The sequence below is a fragment of the Rasamsonia byssochlamydoides genome, assembly GCF_041956645.1.
Source record: "Rasamsonia byssochlamydoides strain NRRL 3658 unplaced genomic scaffold VTN77scaffold_5, whole genome shotgun sequence".
Classification (NCBI taxonomy): Eukaryota; Fungi; Ascomycota; class Eurotiomycetes; order Eurotiales; family Trichocomaceae; genus Rasamsonia; species Rasamsonia byssochlamydoides.
The window spans coordinates 77703-94613 of NW_027192388.1; the positions used below are offsets into that span (position 1 = coordinate 77703).

The 16911-nt window shown below is 51.6% G+C and overlaps 7 protein-coding genes across 7 annotated transcripts; 5 read left to right on the top strand and 2 right to left on the bottom strand.

The window, feature by feature from the left end:
• Nucleotides 1–1335: 1335 nt before the first annotated feature.
• VTN77DRAFT_6401 (uncharacterized protein) lies at nucleotides 1336–2679 on the top strand (the record flags this gene model as incomplete). The annotated part of the gene is made up of 5 exons (XM_069422676.1): nucleotides 1336–1423; nucleotides 1498–1560; nucleotides 1647–1682; nucleotides 1734–2444; nucleotides 2504–2679. 5 exons carry the CDS (start codon nucleotides 1336–1338, stop codon nucleotides 2677–2679), a joined length of 1074 nt encoding a protein of 357 aa, XP_069281311.1.
• Nucleotides 2680–3755: 1076 nt separating this feature from the next.
• On the top strand, nucleotides 3756–7034 carry VTN77DRAFT_6402 (uncharacterized protein; the record flags this gene model as incomplete). Its single annotated transcript, XM_069422677.1, has 8 exons — nucleotides 3756–3842; nucleotides 3919–4001; nucleotides 4187–5125; nucleotides 5181–5389; nucleotides 5450–5582; nucleotides 5645–5872; nucleotides 5960–6115; nucleotides 6182–7034. The coding sequence occupies 8 exons, from the start codon at nucleotides 3756–3758 to the stop codon at nucleotides 7032–7034; spliced, it is 2688 nt and encodes an 895-aa protein (XP_069281312.1).
• A 1338-nt stretch (nucleotides 7035–8372) lies between these two features.
• Nucleotides 8373–8912, top strand: VTN77DRAFT_6403 (uncharacterized protein; the record flags this gene model as incomplete). The annotated part of the gene is made up of 1 exon (XM_069422678.1): nucleotides 8373–8912. One exon carries the CDS (start codon nucleotides 8373–8375, stop codon nucleotides 8910–8912), a length of 540 nt encoding a protein of 179 aa, XP_069281313.1.
• A 1002-nt stretch (nucleotides 8913–9914) lies between these two features.
• On the top strand, nucleotides 9915–11528 carry VTN77DRAFT_6404 (uncharacterized protein; the record flags this gene model as incomplete). The annotated part of the gene is made up of 2 exons (XM_069422679.1): nucleotides 9915–9971; nucleotides 10044–11528. The coding sequence occupies 2 exons, from the start codon at nucleotides 9915–9917 to the stop codon at nucleotides 11526–11528; spliced, it is 1542 nt and encodes a 513-aa protein (XP_069281314.1).
• A 711-nt stretch (nucleotides 11529–12239) lies between these two features.
• VTN77DRAFT_6405 (uncharacterized protein) lies at nucleotides 12240–13848 on the bottom strand (the record flags this gene model as incomplete). The annotated part of the gene is made up of 3 exons (XM_069422680.1): nucleotides 12240–13246; nucleotides 13299–13357; nucleotides 13424–13848. 3 exons carry the CDS (start codon nucleotides 13846–13848, stop codon nucleotides 12240–12242), a joined length of 1491 nt encoding a protein of 496 aa, XP_069281315.1.
• A 395-nt stretch (nucleotides 13849–14243) lies between these two features.
• On the top strand, nucleotides 14244–15110 carry VTN77DRAFT_6406 (uncharacterized protein; the record flags this gene model as incomplete). Its single annotated transcript, XM_069422681.1, has 2 exons — nucleotides 14244–14722; nucleotides 14798–15110. The coding sequence occupies 2 exons, from the start codon at nucleotides 14244–14246 to the stop codon at nucleotides 15108–15110; spliced, it is 792 nt and encodes a 263-aa protein (XP_069281316.1).
• A 534-nt stretch (nucleotides 15111–15644) lies between these two features.
• On the bottom strand, nucleotides 15645–16169 carry VTN77DRAFT_6407 (uncharacterized protein; the record flags this gene model as incomplete). The annotated part of the gene is made up of 1 exon (XM_069422682.1): nucleotides 15645–16169. One exon carries the CDS (start codon nucleotides 16167–16169, stop codon nucleotides 15645–15647), a length of 525 nt encoding a protein of 174 aa, XP_069281317.1.
• Between the last annotated feature and the right edge of the window lie 742 nt (nucleotides 16170–16911).

Consider the following 16911-nt stretch of genomic DNA (forward strand, 5'->3'; position numbering starts at 1 on the left):
AAGGCCGAAAAGATTACATGAAAAAAAAATCCAGCCTTGCTGCCAGAACAAATGAAAAGAGAGAGAGGCGAGGGGTGACACAACGGCTACACAAGTAATACTCCGAACTTTGGTTTGATGGGATCAGGCCAAGCATGCGAACAGACGTCTTCCATGCTTTCATTCAAAGGAATGGATGACGCCGGTGGATTCCACGAGGCTCCCAGCGTGTGTGACATGGGCAGCAAGGGGAGAAAAGCACAGCGAATTTCCAGAGTGGGAAAGGGGCAAATACCTCACTACCGAAGGTGATCAGGTCTGTTGTAGGCTGTAGTCTATGGGATTTGGCCAGATCCAGCCTGGGTCCGACGTGGGGAGTTGTCAGATCGTCGACCGTGCAGCGTGTCGTGGTGGTTTTAAGGTGCCATTATTTACGGGGGATGTCGCGGGTATCGCGCCAAACTGCGGGCGATCCGGCCGCCTAAAGTGATCGGATCCCGCGCCTGGACGGCCCGCCGAGGCTTGAGCGCGACGACCCCCATCCGCATCATGCCTATGAATTTTCTCAGGAAGCCTGCAGGAATTTATTAGTAATAAATATTAATAATAAACACTCGTAATTCATTTGAACTGGCAAGTCGTGAACTCTTCGGGATTGGGATTGCTTGCCCATTGAACCTTTCCGATGCTGTTACATCAGTTGGGCTGGGATATGGCGTGTAACTACGACTCCAAGAATTTCCAACCATCGATTTTATGCAGCAAAATAGCTCAGGCTGCTCAGCTCAGGGACAAGGCTAGCAGTTCCAATGCAACCAACTAGGCCCTGTTGGCGATCCTCTTGCCGTGGTCTGGGGTGGGGACCCTTGAATCTTACCGAGAGGATTCCTTGCAGAACACGCGTAGCAAATTTAGAATCGACAAGACAAGCTTTCCAGACCTTTCTTCAGGATCCTGAAACTTCTCAGGTATTCACCTCAGATGGTCCCGCAGAATGGATCTGCCAGAACGATGAACTGAGCATTTCCTCTTAATGGACTGACTGCCTGCCGTTGATGAAGGCGATGGCGATGACGTACAGGCCAAGACAAGTATGGAAAAGTGCATTCCTTCATCCAATGGCTCGCTTCGATGATGTCGTACTTGCCCGTTATGAAATTGGAAGTGAAGCATCGACTCGATATCAAAACTGCAGTCTTCAAGTAATTACTAATCCGGGGGTCATTCTTATTCATGGCGTCACCGTTGTTCGCTTGAATGTTCAGCCCCGCTTTCTACCACCGCGAGGGGTCCAGTTCCCCTCCTTATTATTCTTTTCCTCCTCGAGGCTCCTAACTCTCTTCCTTGGCGTCATCCATGTTCGTCCATCGACTGTCGTCCCGCTCACTGATTGCCCCCAAGGTCCTTACCAACGTTCTTGCTCCGCGATTTTCACTTCTCCCAGGTATGAATCTACTCCGCACTCCCTCCCACGTGGGATCTCAGGTGGAGATCGGATCACTCACTGACGTTCCACAGGTTCATCCAGGGCTTTCGGCACCATGGCCGCCGCTACCGACACGTCCAAGTACAAGCTTAACCGTGCGTGCTGACTCTCTTCCCTCCATTCATCTGCCATCACAAGACCTTCGACGTGGACCTGGGCTTACCATGGCATTGGACAACAGACACGATGATTCGGGTCAAGGACCCGAAGAGATCGAGTAGGTTTCCTCCTCTTGTCTATCTACTACGCGCGTCGCTGACCCAGCTAGTTGAGTTTTACAAGTTCCTCGGACTCAACCAGATCCGCCAACTGGACTTCCCCGAAAGCAATTTCTCGCTTTACTTCCTTGCCTACGACGGCCCCTCGTCCCTCTCTGGCGATCGTCACTGGTCTGACCGCAATGGTGTGCTCGAGCTCACCCACAACTACGGCACCGAGAATGACCCCAACTACAGCGTCGTCAATGGAAACACGGAGCCCTACCGGGGATTTGGACACATTGCCATTTCCGTCGACAACATCGAGGCCGCATGCAAGCGGCTGGAGGACGCGGGCTACCCGTTCCAGAAGAAGCTGACCGAGGGCCGCATGAAGAACATTGCCTTCGTCAAGGACCCGGACGGCTATTGGGTCGAGATCATCCGTCGCCATGACGAAGATGTCGGGACCTCCACCGACCCATCCACATACCGGCTGAACCACACAATGATCCGGGTCAAGGATCCCCAGGTCAGCCTGAAGTTCTACCAGGAGGTCTTCGGGATGACTCTGCTGCGGACCGCGGAAAACCCCGATGCTGGCTTCAACCTGTACTTCCTGGGCTATCCTGGCGCCAACCCCAGCATCAAGGAAGGCGCCAAAAACCCTGTGGCTGATTGGGAGGGAATCCTTGAATTGACGTGGAATTATGGCACGGAGAAACAGGAGGGCAAAGTCTATCATGACGGAAACTCGGCACCTCAGGGATTCGGCCACATCTGTGAGTCTTCTCGAAGAGTGAATCCCCTCCGACTAGATTTTTGCTAATCATCGATGTAGGTGTTTCCGTGGATGACCTGGATGCCGCCGTTGCCCGTTTCGAATCGCTGAATGTGAACTGGAAGAAGCGCCTGACGGACGGCAGGATGAAGAATGTGGCCTTCATCTTGGACCCGGACGGTTACTGGATCGAGATCATTCAGAACGAGGCGCTGAAGCGCTCCAGCAACTGGTAAGCGTTGCTGAAAGCTGTACATAGCATAGTCATCGGTTAGCTCTTAAAGCGAGAAAATTCGTAGATAATCAATATCGCTATGCAGCTGTCTTTTTTGTACCCCGTACAAGCCTCACACTCCTCGCTGAGAACTCCACTGTGGCGGCGGGAAGGGGCTAAGTAAAGGGGCACTAAGGTCAGGTGATTATCTATAAACTGTCAGGTGATTATAAAATTCTTATAGCTCAGACGCCTAAAACAACTTATCTTTTAGCCTAAGAATAGTTTTTTTTTATGGAAAAAAAATTATTAGGGAAAATATTTCCGTTATTCTGGGAACCTCGGCCCAGCTATCCTATTTTATGGGTTTTATTGTACGGAGTACATCTTATATAAGCCTTACTACTCCGTATAGTGCTCCCTATACAGAGTACGGAGTACTCCGTAGGTATCTCACTACTTCGTATTATTCCCCATAATCTTGTAAAAGAGTGTGCCTTGGCATTTTACACGTTGCACAGAGTCCAGACTTGCAAGGAACATCGCTAGCCGCTCCAAAGTTGACCTTGAGCTTTCCCCACACTTTCTGACTCTTTGTTCTTTTGGAAATTCCCTCCGCCGCTATCATTATCACCCATCACCATCGCCACCCTCACCAGTCACCCCCGAGGGCATCCCCTTGTTGTAGCGGGCGTCAGACACCGCCTATTGCGCACTTCGGGGTTTCTTATCCGCCCAATTCCCCGGTGGTGGGCAGCTGTCTTAATAATTGGCTTTGCGTGCCTGCCCTTTGGCGGTTGGGTTTCAGCCGAGCGCCAGACGAACGCTCGTCCCGAGTGGGTCTCTCCCCATCCAACGTGTCTACAAATTCTGAACAACCAAGCCATCATCGTCACTGCTTGAAATCTCCTTTGGTTCCATCTTCTCAGCTTGCAGCATCTATTGTATCTGATCGAATATGTCTGAGGATCGCTGTCCGCTAGGCGTGGGGTAGTTCGCAAATGCTCTTTGAGGGTATCACTGCGACACTTGGTTAAAGAGAGAGATCTATTTAGTTATTAAGTTCGAGCCCTTTTGGGCTCCAGTCACAAGACAGCCATGCAGCAGTCGTCGGAACAGCCAAAGAAGGCCCCCCGCAAACATGTCACGACTGCGTGTGTCCCTTGCCGGGAGAGCAAGATCAGGGTATGCTGCATCATCCTTGAAGAAGATAATCTTCTATCAGACAGCCCGGTCTCCTAACTGATTTCTCTCATGCCAGTGTGACGGGGCCACGCCCAATTGTCAGAACTGTCAGAAGAAAGGGAGGGAGTGCAAGTACCAGCATGGGGACGATAAAAGGAAGTATGTTGATGTCCTCTGTGCATTCTCAACAGTCCACTTGGACTGCTTTCAATAGATCTGTTCCGTCGTCCGGTTTGAAGTAGTCATACGAAGAATCTGCCGTCGTTGATACCGATCTGTGCGCGGCAGCCTGCCGCTAATACTAGGTGTCTTTTCTTGCAACTGGCCCTTGCTGACCTTGCCAGGGTTTCCCTCCGTGCTGCTACTGAACTTTTCTCTGCGAGAATTGATCAGCTGTGCCAGTTTATCTACGATCATGGGCTGGAACCACCCCCGATGCAACCAGAAGCTGAGCAGGGAATGAACCGGGTGCTCGATACTCTTCAGATCCCGCGGGGAGTGGTAAGACGGCCTGGATCGAACAACGAGAACGCGTCAACATCTCGGCTTGATGCTTTCTCTTCGTCTGCGAAGGCGCCGGATCGTAATTCAGCTATGCCGCTCGGCCGCCGAGGGGAGGCTGATCCGGGAGCTCTTCGGGAGAACTCTGCTCCTCACTCAGCGATGAGGGCTGAGCCAAGGAGCACAAATGGGCTGGCTTCTGGACCCTCTACGTTGGACTTCTCATTGCCGACTGCAGAGTGTCTAGACAACATCTACGCTAATATGCACAGTCCCAGTAATTCCTCTGCGGAGAGGGAACGCTTTATGGGTGCTGACTCTCACTCTGCTGACTATCTTGATTCCGCGAACTCGGGTGCTCAAATGGCAAACAGGTTTAACGACGAGTATTTCGACTCAGACAGTGATGACGAGGCGGAAAAGGAGGTTATTGAACAGCTATCGTCCCGAATCGGGACCCTGAAGATCGCAGGTGACGGACATCTTCGTTATTACGGCCCGACATCGAACCTCAACTTGATAGACGTCTTACCTGCGACGGAACATCGTCCCGGGCCAGACACGCGTTCCGTCCGTCATGATGGCCAAGAGCTCTTGAACTATCTGCGGATCGGACAACCCGTCGATCCGGCTCTGGAAGATCATCTCATCGAGTTGTACTTTACTTGGCAGAATCCTAGCTCGTACGTAGTTGATCGAGAAATGTACATGGCGGCGAGATCAAAGTGGAGGGAAAACCTGGATGATACCCCTTTTTATTCGGAAGTTTTGACCAACGCAATGTGAGAATTGTAAAGACCAATTCGGGAGTTAAACGTTACTAACCTTGGACAATAGGTGCGCTCTGGGAGCGGCCTTTGAAGCACGGTACCACCCGACATTCATTACCTTTCCAAAGTCACTTTCCGAGTTCTTCGCAGATCGGGCTAAGACTCTCCTTGAAATCGAGTTGGATTCCCCTTGTGTCGCTACGGTTCAGGCTCTAGTCATTCTTAGCAGTCACGAAGCAGCATCGAATCGAGACGCACGTGGTTGGCTCTATAGCGGTAAGGATTAGCGTCGGAGACCAGGACAGATGATATCTATCAGGCTGACATACGTTCCAGGGATGTCCATGAGGCTGGCATTTGACCTGGGCTTACATGTCGACATGACCCCTTATGTTCAGAAGGAAAGTATGAATGCGACGGAAGCTGAGGTGCGACGAGTGGCCTTTTGGGGCAGTTATGTCGCAGACCAGTAAGTATGACAGGGTAGGCGGGTGCCATTGCCAGAAGTCTAATAAAGTCTCTGTCTGTTAGTTTTTGGGGCTTCTACTTGGGCAGGCCTTTCCGCATGAACGCTGGCGATATATCTGTTCTCAAGCCGGCGTCAGATCTCAGTCGTGCGAAAGAAGAGACCTGGTATCCATATGGAATGGCGGATGCCCATTCGAGGGGGCTCAGCCAAGGCCTGAAAAATCCAAGTGAATTGATCAGTAGACAATTTGCCGTTTTGTGGGAGATGATTTCCCCATTGGGACATATTCTGTGAGTATTTTTTTTATCTCCCTACCATGATGATGGCTAGTCAGGAGATGTTTCCTTCGTACATTACATATTAACGCGAAATAATAGGTATGGCTGCGCCGATATTGCCAAGCACGATCTGCAGCGACTGAACTACAAAGTAACTGAGGATCTCTTTGCCTGGAAAGAAAACTTGCCATCGAGTCTACAGGTTGACTTGGACAACGACAGCGTGCCGGTCTTGCCACACCTTCTGATGCTTCAGTATGTTATGGAATACCCTTTCTCTCCATCGCTATTGACAGGCGGCTGGGCTGACCAATGCAATAGTATGCAGTATCATCAGATTGTCATTTTTGTTCACCGGCCATGGTTGTCGAAGACCTACATCCAGCCTCAGAACCCAAAGCAAGGACCCGGATATCTCCATGCGCGGAGAATGTGTATTGAGTCGGCTACCGCCGTCGCCCGCCTTCTTCGCCTCTACGAAAAACATTACACGTTCCGGCGGATCAACAACCAAGTGGTCGCCATCATCTTCACTGCCGCCCTCATGCTCATCTTTGTTACCATTTCGACGTCGTCTCAAAGCCCAGGTCGGTCGAGGGGGGATGATCGCGCTACCATGGTCGCGCATCTCAACGTCTGTTTTCGAGCTCTGGACGAACTGGGGCAATCTTTTGAGAACGCAAAGCGGACCCGCGATTTTCTGGTCACTCTGCAACGACGATGGCAGAACCATTTTCGCAAGTCCGGCGCGAAGCGTCTGATGAGCACCTCGAATCCGTCCCCGGGCGGTGAGGATGCGACGCGCGACAGTGATGCCTCATCCCGGAAGAAGAAGTCGCGACTATTGGGGGCGTCTACCAGGGACCACCAGAGAGTGACGTCGGCTCCACCCCCCATGTCTGCGCCGTCGGCCACCAGGGGAGTGGCTACCACTCATCCTCCGCCGCCGCCACCACCGCCGCCGCCGAATATCGACTTAGAAAGCATAGATCTGAACTGGGCTCCTTCGAGTAGCGAGCTCAAGTTCTTGTCGGACAACCTCGGGGCTCCGTTGTTGCACCAAGGGAACACGGCATATGTGGACGACAACATGCTGTCCAACCTGCCCGAAATAGGGGCGTCATGGTGGGATTCGCCCAGCAGTAACAGCAACTCTTTTGGGAGATCTTTTTGACAACACATGAAAGCGATTGGTCAGTTGAATTTCGATTTCGTTAGACTGTTATGATACCACTTTTTTTTTATCTGCTTACTTATACCTTTTTTGGCATTTTCGGGACGAACGGGAAGCAGACAGGGCGTTTTCGTTCCTTTTTCTGGATCAAGGGTCTCATCGTTAGGTGCCTGGCTGAACGTGAAACAGTTAGTCCTTTTTTCTTCTTTCTTTCTTTTTAACGTTTGATCTTAGTGCCAACCGAGGTTATCATTGCTGTCTGGGCCTAGCCACGACCAGTTCCACCGAGTACATTACAGTGCTACGTATTCCGGTAGTGTTCTGAATCGTGATGGACATTATTGATTGCTGAATTGCTGACAATTAGACTCTCTGTCCTCGTTTTTGCGGTTAACCTTCCGTATGGTGTAGCTATGGTTCAGCAGTTAGGTAAAAATATTACAAAAATCTGCGAGCAGCTCATTCCTGCCTCATTTTGTTTATCTACTGTGGGCAGGCTACCTAGTTCAGATTCACCAAGAAGCTGGTCTCATAGCACCTCTTTTTGGCCGAATCCGTAACATCTACTCCGCACTCCATTATAAGGAAACAAGCCTTGAATCCCTCGCTCCTCTCGGGCTTGCGGACCGTTCTACGGGATGACCACGCCCAGTTCCAGACACCACAGCAGGAAGAGGCCATGCGAGTACCTACTGCAAAGGAGTCGCCGCTGGTCACGGTTCTGCCCGCTGGTGGAGGGAAGAGCTTGGTTTTCATGGTGCCCGTCAGGCTGTCTGAGACAGGAGGGGGTGATTGTGGTGGCACCATATACCGAGCTGTCAGACTGGCCGCTGTCATTCATTGACCTAGGTTTTTCCTTTGTGGCCCAGTTGTTTGACATGAGGTAAAGAGGCAGTTGGTCATAGTGCTGGCGTCCAAGGTTATATAAGGGTATATGAGACACTAAGTTCTAATGTGTCGCTGAGCTACAGTAAGTGCTATTAATATGTCACTGAGCTGTAGTAAACATTAATGTGTCACCAAGCTGCAGCAGTGCTGAGTATAAATATGAGAGTCATCCTGAATTGCAGACCACCAATATACTTGCTCCTTTCTTCTTTCACAAGACCTTTGTCAACTTCTTTATCAAGTCACCAAAATGCGTCTCATTCAAGTTATAGCGTTGATTGTGGTTATGGCAGGTTTAGGATCTGCAATCGCTGTTCCTGTTCATGACCTGGTACTGGACATGGAAAAGAGAGTGAGTGATTTATTGACCTGCTAGGAAGGATGAAAAAGGGATTTGTTTGCTGACAGTGGTATGCTAATATAGGGTAAGATATTGAGAGATTTTGGACTATGGTATTTACCATAGTAGCTGTGCTAACGCTTGCTGCAACATCCTACGCAGATGTTTCAGGGAGGATGGAGACTGCACAGCTTGCAGGCCCAAAACCACCAAGCAACTCTACTCATACCATAGCACTGACAAACAACAACGGTACAACTGAGCTTTATTGGATTGCCATACCACGCGATTGGAACATGACCAAACACACAACTCCGGCGGGAGCAGAGACGATTGGGGCACCATCATATGTTAATGTATATATCGGAGCCAACAATGACAACTGCCAGAGCTCCACCATCTATCAGTTCCACCCAGCCCAATATCCATGCTCATGTCTGATACCCTTCAGTGGACAACACAAATTTAACGAAATCTTTATACCGTCGGAAGTTCAAGGGTTCAAAGTCACCATCTACGGGGGTGACAACGCACAACTTGGCACATGTAATTCATATGTCAACCAACTCTACCAGTTTGTCGGGTGCTACTACCAGACCTGCATGACAGGCATCGCGTTCTTCAGTGATTCTGGTTGTGGCGGGGTCTAGCTGGTGGTCGAGATGGATTGATGTTGGCTGACAGTGGTGGAGATGGGTTGATTACCTGTTAAGTATGTTAGAGCCTCGGTCTGGTTTTTTCCTCTTGGTTTCCCATACCTTAGTGCAAATGCAGGGGCTGTCGAATGGAATAAGCAATACTCCTATCTTTACCCTGCTTTTGAAAGCTTTCCCTACGACATAGTGCGGAGTAGGTCGATTACCGAAAAAGGTAACTGTCTACATCTCATGTGACTCTCAGCTATTCCGAAAAGCGTAACTATGACATCATATGACTAGAATAAAGGATCTTATTACGTGATTTTAGGGCTTAACCAAAAGAGATTTAGTGGGGGTGTGGACAGTAAAATGGGGGTGTATCTGATTGTCAGTTGTTACCGTTTTTAGAAAGGAGCGGTTATCCTCATCCTCTAATCGTTCTCATCATTCCATTGCAGTGAGTACTGTACGGAGTAGCCCGTACCGATTCATACGCTGTCACTGGTCGACTCATGCGTCTCCATCATCGCCGCCGTTTGATTTCTAAAATAAGCGTCTCGTGCTGGAGCCTGATCGAGCTAGTCTGGCAGGCTCTGCCCACCGACGCGGAACTACTGAGAACCGTCTGTCTTTGCTGGGCTTCAGCTGCCACCTACGCCGCAACTGACCAGGGTCTGCAATTGCACGAATGACACACTACACGATGGCCTGGGACTTCATTCGTCAGGTCAAACTCGACCACTGCAACGGCGCTCGCCCCAAATAAGCGAACTAATTTTCAGAAGTCCCAGCGCCATGGGGATAATACCGTTCAAGCGTCTAACCGCCGCTGGGAGAGCATTTCTATTTCGCCTGACAGATAAGCTCTCTGGCTTCTCCTTTATCCTTCCTCCTCTCTCCATCAAGTCGCTGCCAATTGGCTATGGCTTTGATTAACTCACGCTTCAAGGGTCGGGCTTCACGTTTGCGGATTTGTAGCAACCCATTCCACTGACGTTGCAGGGATGACGCATCATGGTGGGCGTTCCTCGCAGCAAAGGCTGTTCTGTCTGCCGTGAGAGGCGCATCAGGGTCAGTACTCAGTAGCTACTCGAAGGGGGCCGTATCGAGACCATATGGACTGACCGCAGACGGGCATTCTAGTGTGATCAGATCCGTCCGCAGTGCACGCAATGTCGGAGATACGGATGCCCGTGTCCCGGATATAACCGTGGCTTCAAATTCCAGGATGAAGGGCCAGGTCTAGAGCGGCGGCATCGACGGGCATCTCGACGTCTCAGTAACGATGCAGAGAGGACGAGGATGACCATCACCACCACTGCTGGCCGCAGCGACAGCGTCCATGCCTCGATGCAGGATGCCATGGTCATGCGTCGCCATGCAGCGGTCTCTATCGATGAGACTGTATCTCCGTCTCTGGTCAAGAAGTCTTTCGGCATTCCGCAACCGCAACTATTCATGGACTTCATTTATACGGCATTTCCCGCCACGTACTTCCACAATCTATTTCGGTACGCAGGCGGCCCCAGCTTTCCGGAACATGTCAGCCGTCATTTCGGTTCCAATCCGTTACTGGATGCAGCCGTTTGTTGTATCGGCACCGAGTATCTCAGGCTTCTCACCAAGGACCCGAAGCTGGAGACAGCCCGCCGGCGGTTGTACTCCGATGCCTTGAGGAAGATCAACCAGGCGTTGGATACAGAGGCGGTCATGTCGGAGGAGATGCTCGGCACGATCATGATCCTCACCGTCTACGAGATGCAGGTGCAGACAACCAAAGACGCGTGGATCCAGCATTGCCGTGCGGCGAAGCACCTGTTCCTCAGGCGCGAAGCCAAGGCCTATATGTCGGGGTTTCTGCGCGCTTGTTATTATGGGTTTCGATCATTCCTGATCGCCCATGCCCTTTCCGAGGGCGAGCCATGCTTCTTGGACGAGGATGAATGGCAGGATCTTGCGGTCATGGTTCGCAAGGAAGACTCCCAGAAACCCTGCGAGTGGTCTGTCTCCGTTGAGGTCGAGGAAGCAATTTTCATGGAGTTTGTTAAATGCCCTCGATATCTCAGTGACGCGCGGGGGTTCACTTCGACGACTTCTCGCGAAGAGGTGGTGTCTCTGATGCAGCGGATTCGCAGTACGTGCTTCAAGCTGCAGACGCACAGTGATGAGTTGCGCTCCTGCATTGCAGCCCATAGTCAACGACAGCAGGGAATCAGGATCCGACCGGCCAGTTTTGTCGGGCCCATGCCCGAAGTCTTTCCGGTTACCAGCGCATCGCTCCTCCTGCTTGGGTGTAACAGCGCCATCACGACGCTCCAAAAGCTGTTGCGGGCGATCAATATTGATGGGCCGTCTGATCCAGCTACTCCGTCTGCAGAATCCAGCAGTGAAACGGTGTCATCCGGGTCAAGCCCCCAAGCCGCCAGCAGTGGCGACAGCTCTCCTCGGACGTTTTCGCTACCCTTTCGTATTGTCTCGAGAGTCACGAACTGGTCGTCAGATATCACTGATGAAAACGATCCTCAGGCGGTTCAATGGCTGGATGGGCTCTGCTCGTCCATGGGGATGCTGGGAGTGGACGTCGTCTCTGAGAATGAATTGAATGAAGTTGAAGACGGATCCGTTTGAATGACCATCTTCAATATTGTGCAAACAGACATCTGCTATTTAAAGACTGCTTATGACTGATGACAGCAGCGGTTAGTCCAACGGACGCTCCGCTTTTGTTAGATTGGATCCATGAAAGATCTACTAGTCATTACTATTGCTATATTTTATCTCATCCATAACTAATGACAATTAACTATAGTTTTCTATCTATACTGAGTCCTCAGCGGGACTCCAAATGCCATCGACATCTATCGAGGTACTCTTTCGATGCTTTTCCCATGTTGCAGCGATATATCATCTCACAAGACACTATATTCCCGCAAATAACGACTCGATGAAACTGATGACGTCATATCTTGTTTTCCTGCAGCGAGTGACACCTGATTCGCCTAGAATGCCTTTTTTTTACTCTCTGGATTTGAGTATTGAATACCATTCAATGTTTTTTTTTTTGCTTGACCGGATTTTTTTTGCACCCTTTCATAACTCCTTGTTTTCTCCTTTCTTTCCTTGCTTATCGGGATATAACATGAAGATCAGGTTGAATGCTATATACAGGAAGGAAGGGGAAGAAGTCTGAGAGTATATAGGTATAAGTATAGGTATAAGTATAGAGCACTGTACGAGGAGTCGTAGGAAAAAGAAAAGGCCCATAAAAGTTCATGTCCGTCCTGTTCAGTCCAAAGTTACATACATACATACCTACCTACCTACCTAGCTAGCTACCGCCTAATACTCCATCGACTGTTCAAACAGCCTTCTCAATTCCTCCTTCTCGGCAGAGAGCTCTTCACTCAGGTTCGGCGCCAACATCAGCACTCGTTTCTGCGGGATCGTCCCCTCGACCAGGTCGTCGATATCAGAGGTCTTGAAACCAAGCGCTTTCAGCCCACGCGGCTGATCGCCCAGCTTGATGAGGAACTCGGCGATGGCCTCGCTCAGAACCTCGCCTGCGCTCTCACGCTTGACGGTGGAGATATCGACGCCAAAGGCCTCTGCGGCAGCGAGGTGGCGGTCTGGGTTTGACGGCGCCGTGAAGCGGAAGACGGCGGGCGCGGTGACGGCGACAGAGACGCCGTGAGGGATGATCGGGTGGTCGACGGCGTAGCCCGCGTGCTTGTAGCCCGGGTTCTGGCCTGAGATCGGGTAGCTCATGCCGTGGCAGAGGTGGACTCCGGCGTTGCCGAAGCCGACGCCGGCCAGCGTCGCGGCGAGCAGCATCTGCGACTGCGCCTCGAAGTCCTCTGGGTCCTTGACGGCGCGGGGAAGGTACTTGACCGTGCTGCGGAGGGCGTTCAGCGAGAAGATGTCGGAAATGGGGTTGGCGCCCTGGTAGGCGGGCCGGTTGATTGGGTTGGTTGGCCGTGGCACGCGCTCGTTGAAGGGGATGGCCGTCCACGACTCGAGCGAGTGGCAGAGCACGTCCAGGCCAGACGAGGCGTGGACGGCGGCGGGCATGGTACGGGTGTTGAGGGGGTCGCAGATGCCGAGGGTGGGCTTCAGGTTGCGGTGGGCGACGCCTGTTTTGGCTTTTTTCGACACAAGATCGAAGATGGCGGTGCCGGTCGTCTCGGAGCCGGTGCCTGCGGTGGTGGGAACGGCCACGAGGGGCTTCAATGGCTTGGAGATGGGGAGGCCTTTGCCGAGGGGTGCGTTGACGAAGTCGAGGAAATCGGCGTCGTGGAAGACGGTGTACAGGTTCATCAGTTTGGCCGTGTCAATGACCGATCCGCCGCCTGAAGTAGCTTAGCTGTTGCGTACAATGAACTTGTGTATGTGTGTGCTTACCCACGGCGAGGAATGCATCTGGGTTGTAGGGTTTAGCAAAGGCAATAGCCTCTTTGATTCTGTCTGCCATCAGCACCTTTTCACAGAACTCAACCTCTAGCTTCTTTATATTGAAACAAACGTACGAGCTATCCTTTGGTTCGACTCGAACCTTATCAAACACAGTGAACTCAATCCCCTCACGCGACAGGCCCTCAACGGCCTGCTTCATAGCATCCAGCTTAGCGACATTAGAGTCGGTGACGATGCAGACGCGTTTAGCCCCCAGATTCTTAAAGTCCATGCCAACTTCCTTGGTAGCTCCCGGCCCAAAGCGGATACTGGAGGCCGCCATCTCAAAGGCATACTCCTTCTCGCGGGACGGGTCGACGGGCGTGGCCAGATGGCGGCGGACATGGTTTGCCAGCGATGTAGACGGGGTCTGATGGTTATGGTGGTGATTGGGGTTCGAATGGCAGGGGCAGCTGGGTGGATGGGTGAACTGCACGGTGCGAAGGAGGTTGCGAGCTCTGCTGGCCGCCGAGAGGGCTATCCTGATGGCGGAGACCATGTTGGAGATCAGAAGTTAATCATATATAGGAATTCTATAGTAGTATCAGGTAGTATCAGCAAATGGACAGTGGTTAAACTGTCGTAGAAAATAGAGAAGGAAAGAAGAAAGAACGAAAGAACGATTCTTAAGCAAACCACGACAGTTGAGCTGGCCCAGCTGGGGAAAGCCGATAGACATGCGGGGACAGAGTTTGGCTGGCGGAGATACGCTGCGAAGTCCGAGGTAGACGAGTTAGTAAGTTACGGTACAGCAACCTCGCTACCCCGCAAACCATAACATCCCCGTTATTGTCGTTGATGACGGCAAGTCAGCGCAAGTCAGCGCCAGCACGATCGTTATTATTGCCTTGTCATTGATTTCATGCTTATGTAAATACATTGATGATCATATAAATGCACAAATCAATGGCCTCTGTCATGCAACCCCTGCTGCGTCCGATCCAGACGCCCTTCTCGTCCCACTTCCTCCCCCACAACAGCTCCGTCGGCGATTTCATTGGCAGGCGCCTGCCATCCTGGCATCCATGGCATCATCATCATCACCAGCACACCGTCGACGGCGCTGTCAGGAACAGGCACCGCGATGACAATGACGATGATGATGACGGCCTCGCCCGCTGGCGTCGCGATACCCGCGCCTTCCTCTCCTCCCGATGGGGCCACTACCTTGTGCTGCTGCTCGTCAGCGTCGACGTCGCCTGCATCTTCGCCGACTTCCTGATTGAGCTGCACACCTGCGAGCTGAAGCAGAAGCACCGACGCATCGATCCGCGCTGGGGCACCGCCCAGGAGGCGCTGGGTCTGGTCAGTCTGGTGTTTTCGTGCCTGTTCATGCTGGAGTTGATTGCTGCGACGTTGAGTTTTGGGTTGAGGTAGGCACCCTCGCCGCATAGCACATGCCTAGTACTGCTATACAGGGGTGTAAATGTATGCTGACGTACTGCAAGCTACTTCTCGTCCAAATTCCACGTCTTCGACTCGCTGGTTATTGTCATCGCCTTCATCCTCGACGTCGCGCTGCGCGGCGTCGTCGAGGAGATCAGCTCCATTGTCGTCGTGCTGCGGCTGTGGCGCGTCTTCAAAATCATCGAGGAGCTCAGCGCCGCGAGCGCTGACGCGCTGGAGAAGTATGAGGATCAGGTGGAGGAGCTCCGGCGGGAGAATCGCGTTCTGAAGCGGAGACTCCGGTTGGATGATGTTGATATTGAGGCGGCAGAAGCAGAGGCGGAAGCTGAAGCGGGTGGGGATGAAGAGGATTGATTTGATGATTGGATGCCGATTTTGATGATGATGATGGCTTTGATGATTGGGGTGGTTTGATGATTGATTTTGATGACTGGTTTAGATGATGATGGATTTGATAAGTGGGGAGGCCTTGTGACTGACTGGAAGTGTTATTGTTTGTTTGGTCGGTTCTTTGTTTTTATTTTGTCAGGCTTCATGATCATGATACCATGATACCATTTTGTGCTTGTCGATTTTATTTTAAAGGGGGGGGGGGGGGGTTTTTTTATCTCATCGAAGATTATCTGCTCATGCATGCCTATAGTGAATTTACTGCTCCANGTGAATTTACTGCTCCATTCATGCTAACTAACTACTTCCTATACTGTCCGTATTTAGGTAGGTTCTACATACACATTTACCATTATTCCAACATCAATAATGACAATACCATAAGTAAGGACATTTCCACAGAAGAAAAGAACCATTCAAGAATAGAAATAACAGCCGACAGCGAAGACGGGTTGATGTGTCTTTCTTTCCCTTCCACTTCCAATGATCGATCACAGCTCAGAAAGAGTGACGAGCAACCAACCAGGCTGCACGCCTTATGGCTTGACTTGTCGAATTTGCATCCGCGCACAGATTCAACTGCACATCCGTGTCCGCCGTACACACAGCCGTCTGGCTGCCCGACGGAGGCACCCCGTTCAGCCAGGCGATGATCGGACACGACGTGTCTGTCGGGACGACAGAGAGTGTCGAGTTGACGAACGGGTCGCCATACACGTCCGAGATGTCGTACCAGATCTGGTTGTTGCCGTCGAGCGTGTAGGCAAAGTCCGTCTGCGGGCTGCCGTCGTACAGGCCGCCCGCCTTGCGCGTGATCTTGACGGTGATGCCGCCGGTTTTGGCGTCCTGGTGGTATTTCTCCGAGTACTCCTCGCCGAAGCTCAGTGTCTGGCCCGGCCCGACGGTGGAGCCCACTGACCAGATGTAGACAGGGTCGGAGCAGTTGTTGTAGATGACGGCGTTGCCGACGGCGTGCGCCAGGGGGAGCAGGATGGCAGCCACGCTGAGAGTGAGGAATTGCATGGTGGGTGGAACTGGAACGGTGACTTGTGATATCGAGGAATGACAAGGAAGTCTTTCAGTTGGGATGAGGTGAACTGAGTTGGATCGAAGTCACGTTCCTTCCAAACTTGGTAACAGGTGCTCTTCTGTAGGATGTACAAGACTGTACTGTAGGCAGCCAGCACTCTTATATAGACGTCCCTGTAGGAAAAACAATTTCAGTCCCGTTTGCCGTCCATTGTTAAGACTACCACCGCTAATAATTATTGAAACCTTATGCCAGTGTCCTTGCAGTACCCGAGCCTGTCATCCGTCTCGTGTAGCTCACCGGGTCCATGGTCGGTTTCGCAGGAGAGGAAATCATTCCCGAAAGAGCACTGTTCGTTCTGGCCACGATCAATAGGGTGGACAGTTGGCCCAGTTGTCCTGGCTGGCGGCCTCCTTCCTCCCTTTCCAGTAAAGGGATGGGATCCCGTCTCAGGCGATCAGGTTGTAATTGTGCTAGGTGTAGTGGTAGCGGTAAAGAACCTTCTTTTCGGGAATTAATAGAGCTAAGATATTAATGAAATCGAAAAGAGCAGGCTTTGCTTTGTTGTAAGAGAATAACGAGGAGGGCATTCTTTTTTGTGGAAGGTGAGGTTACGGAAGGAAGAAGTGTAGGGAGTACTTCCTTCCTACCTAGGTAGTTCCAATATTTCGGGAAGGAAGATTACCGACCGGCTACCTGCATGCATGCATGCGTTCTGTTCTGTTCTGTTCAGGT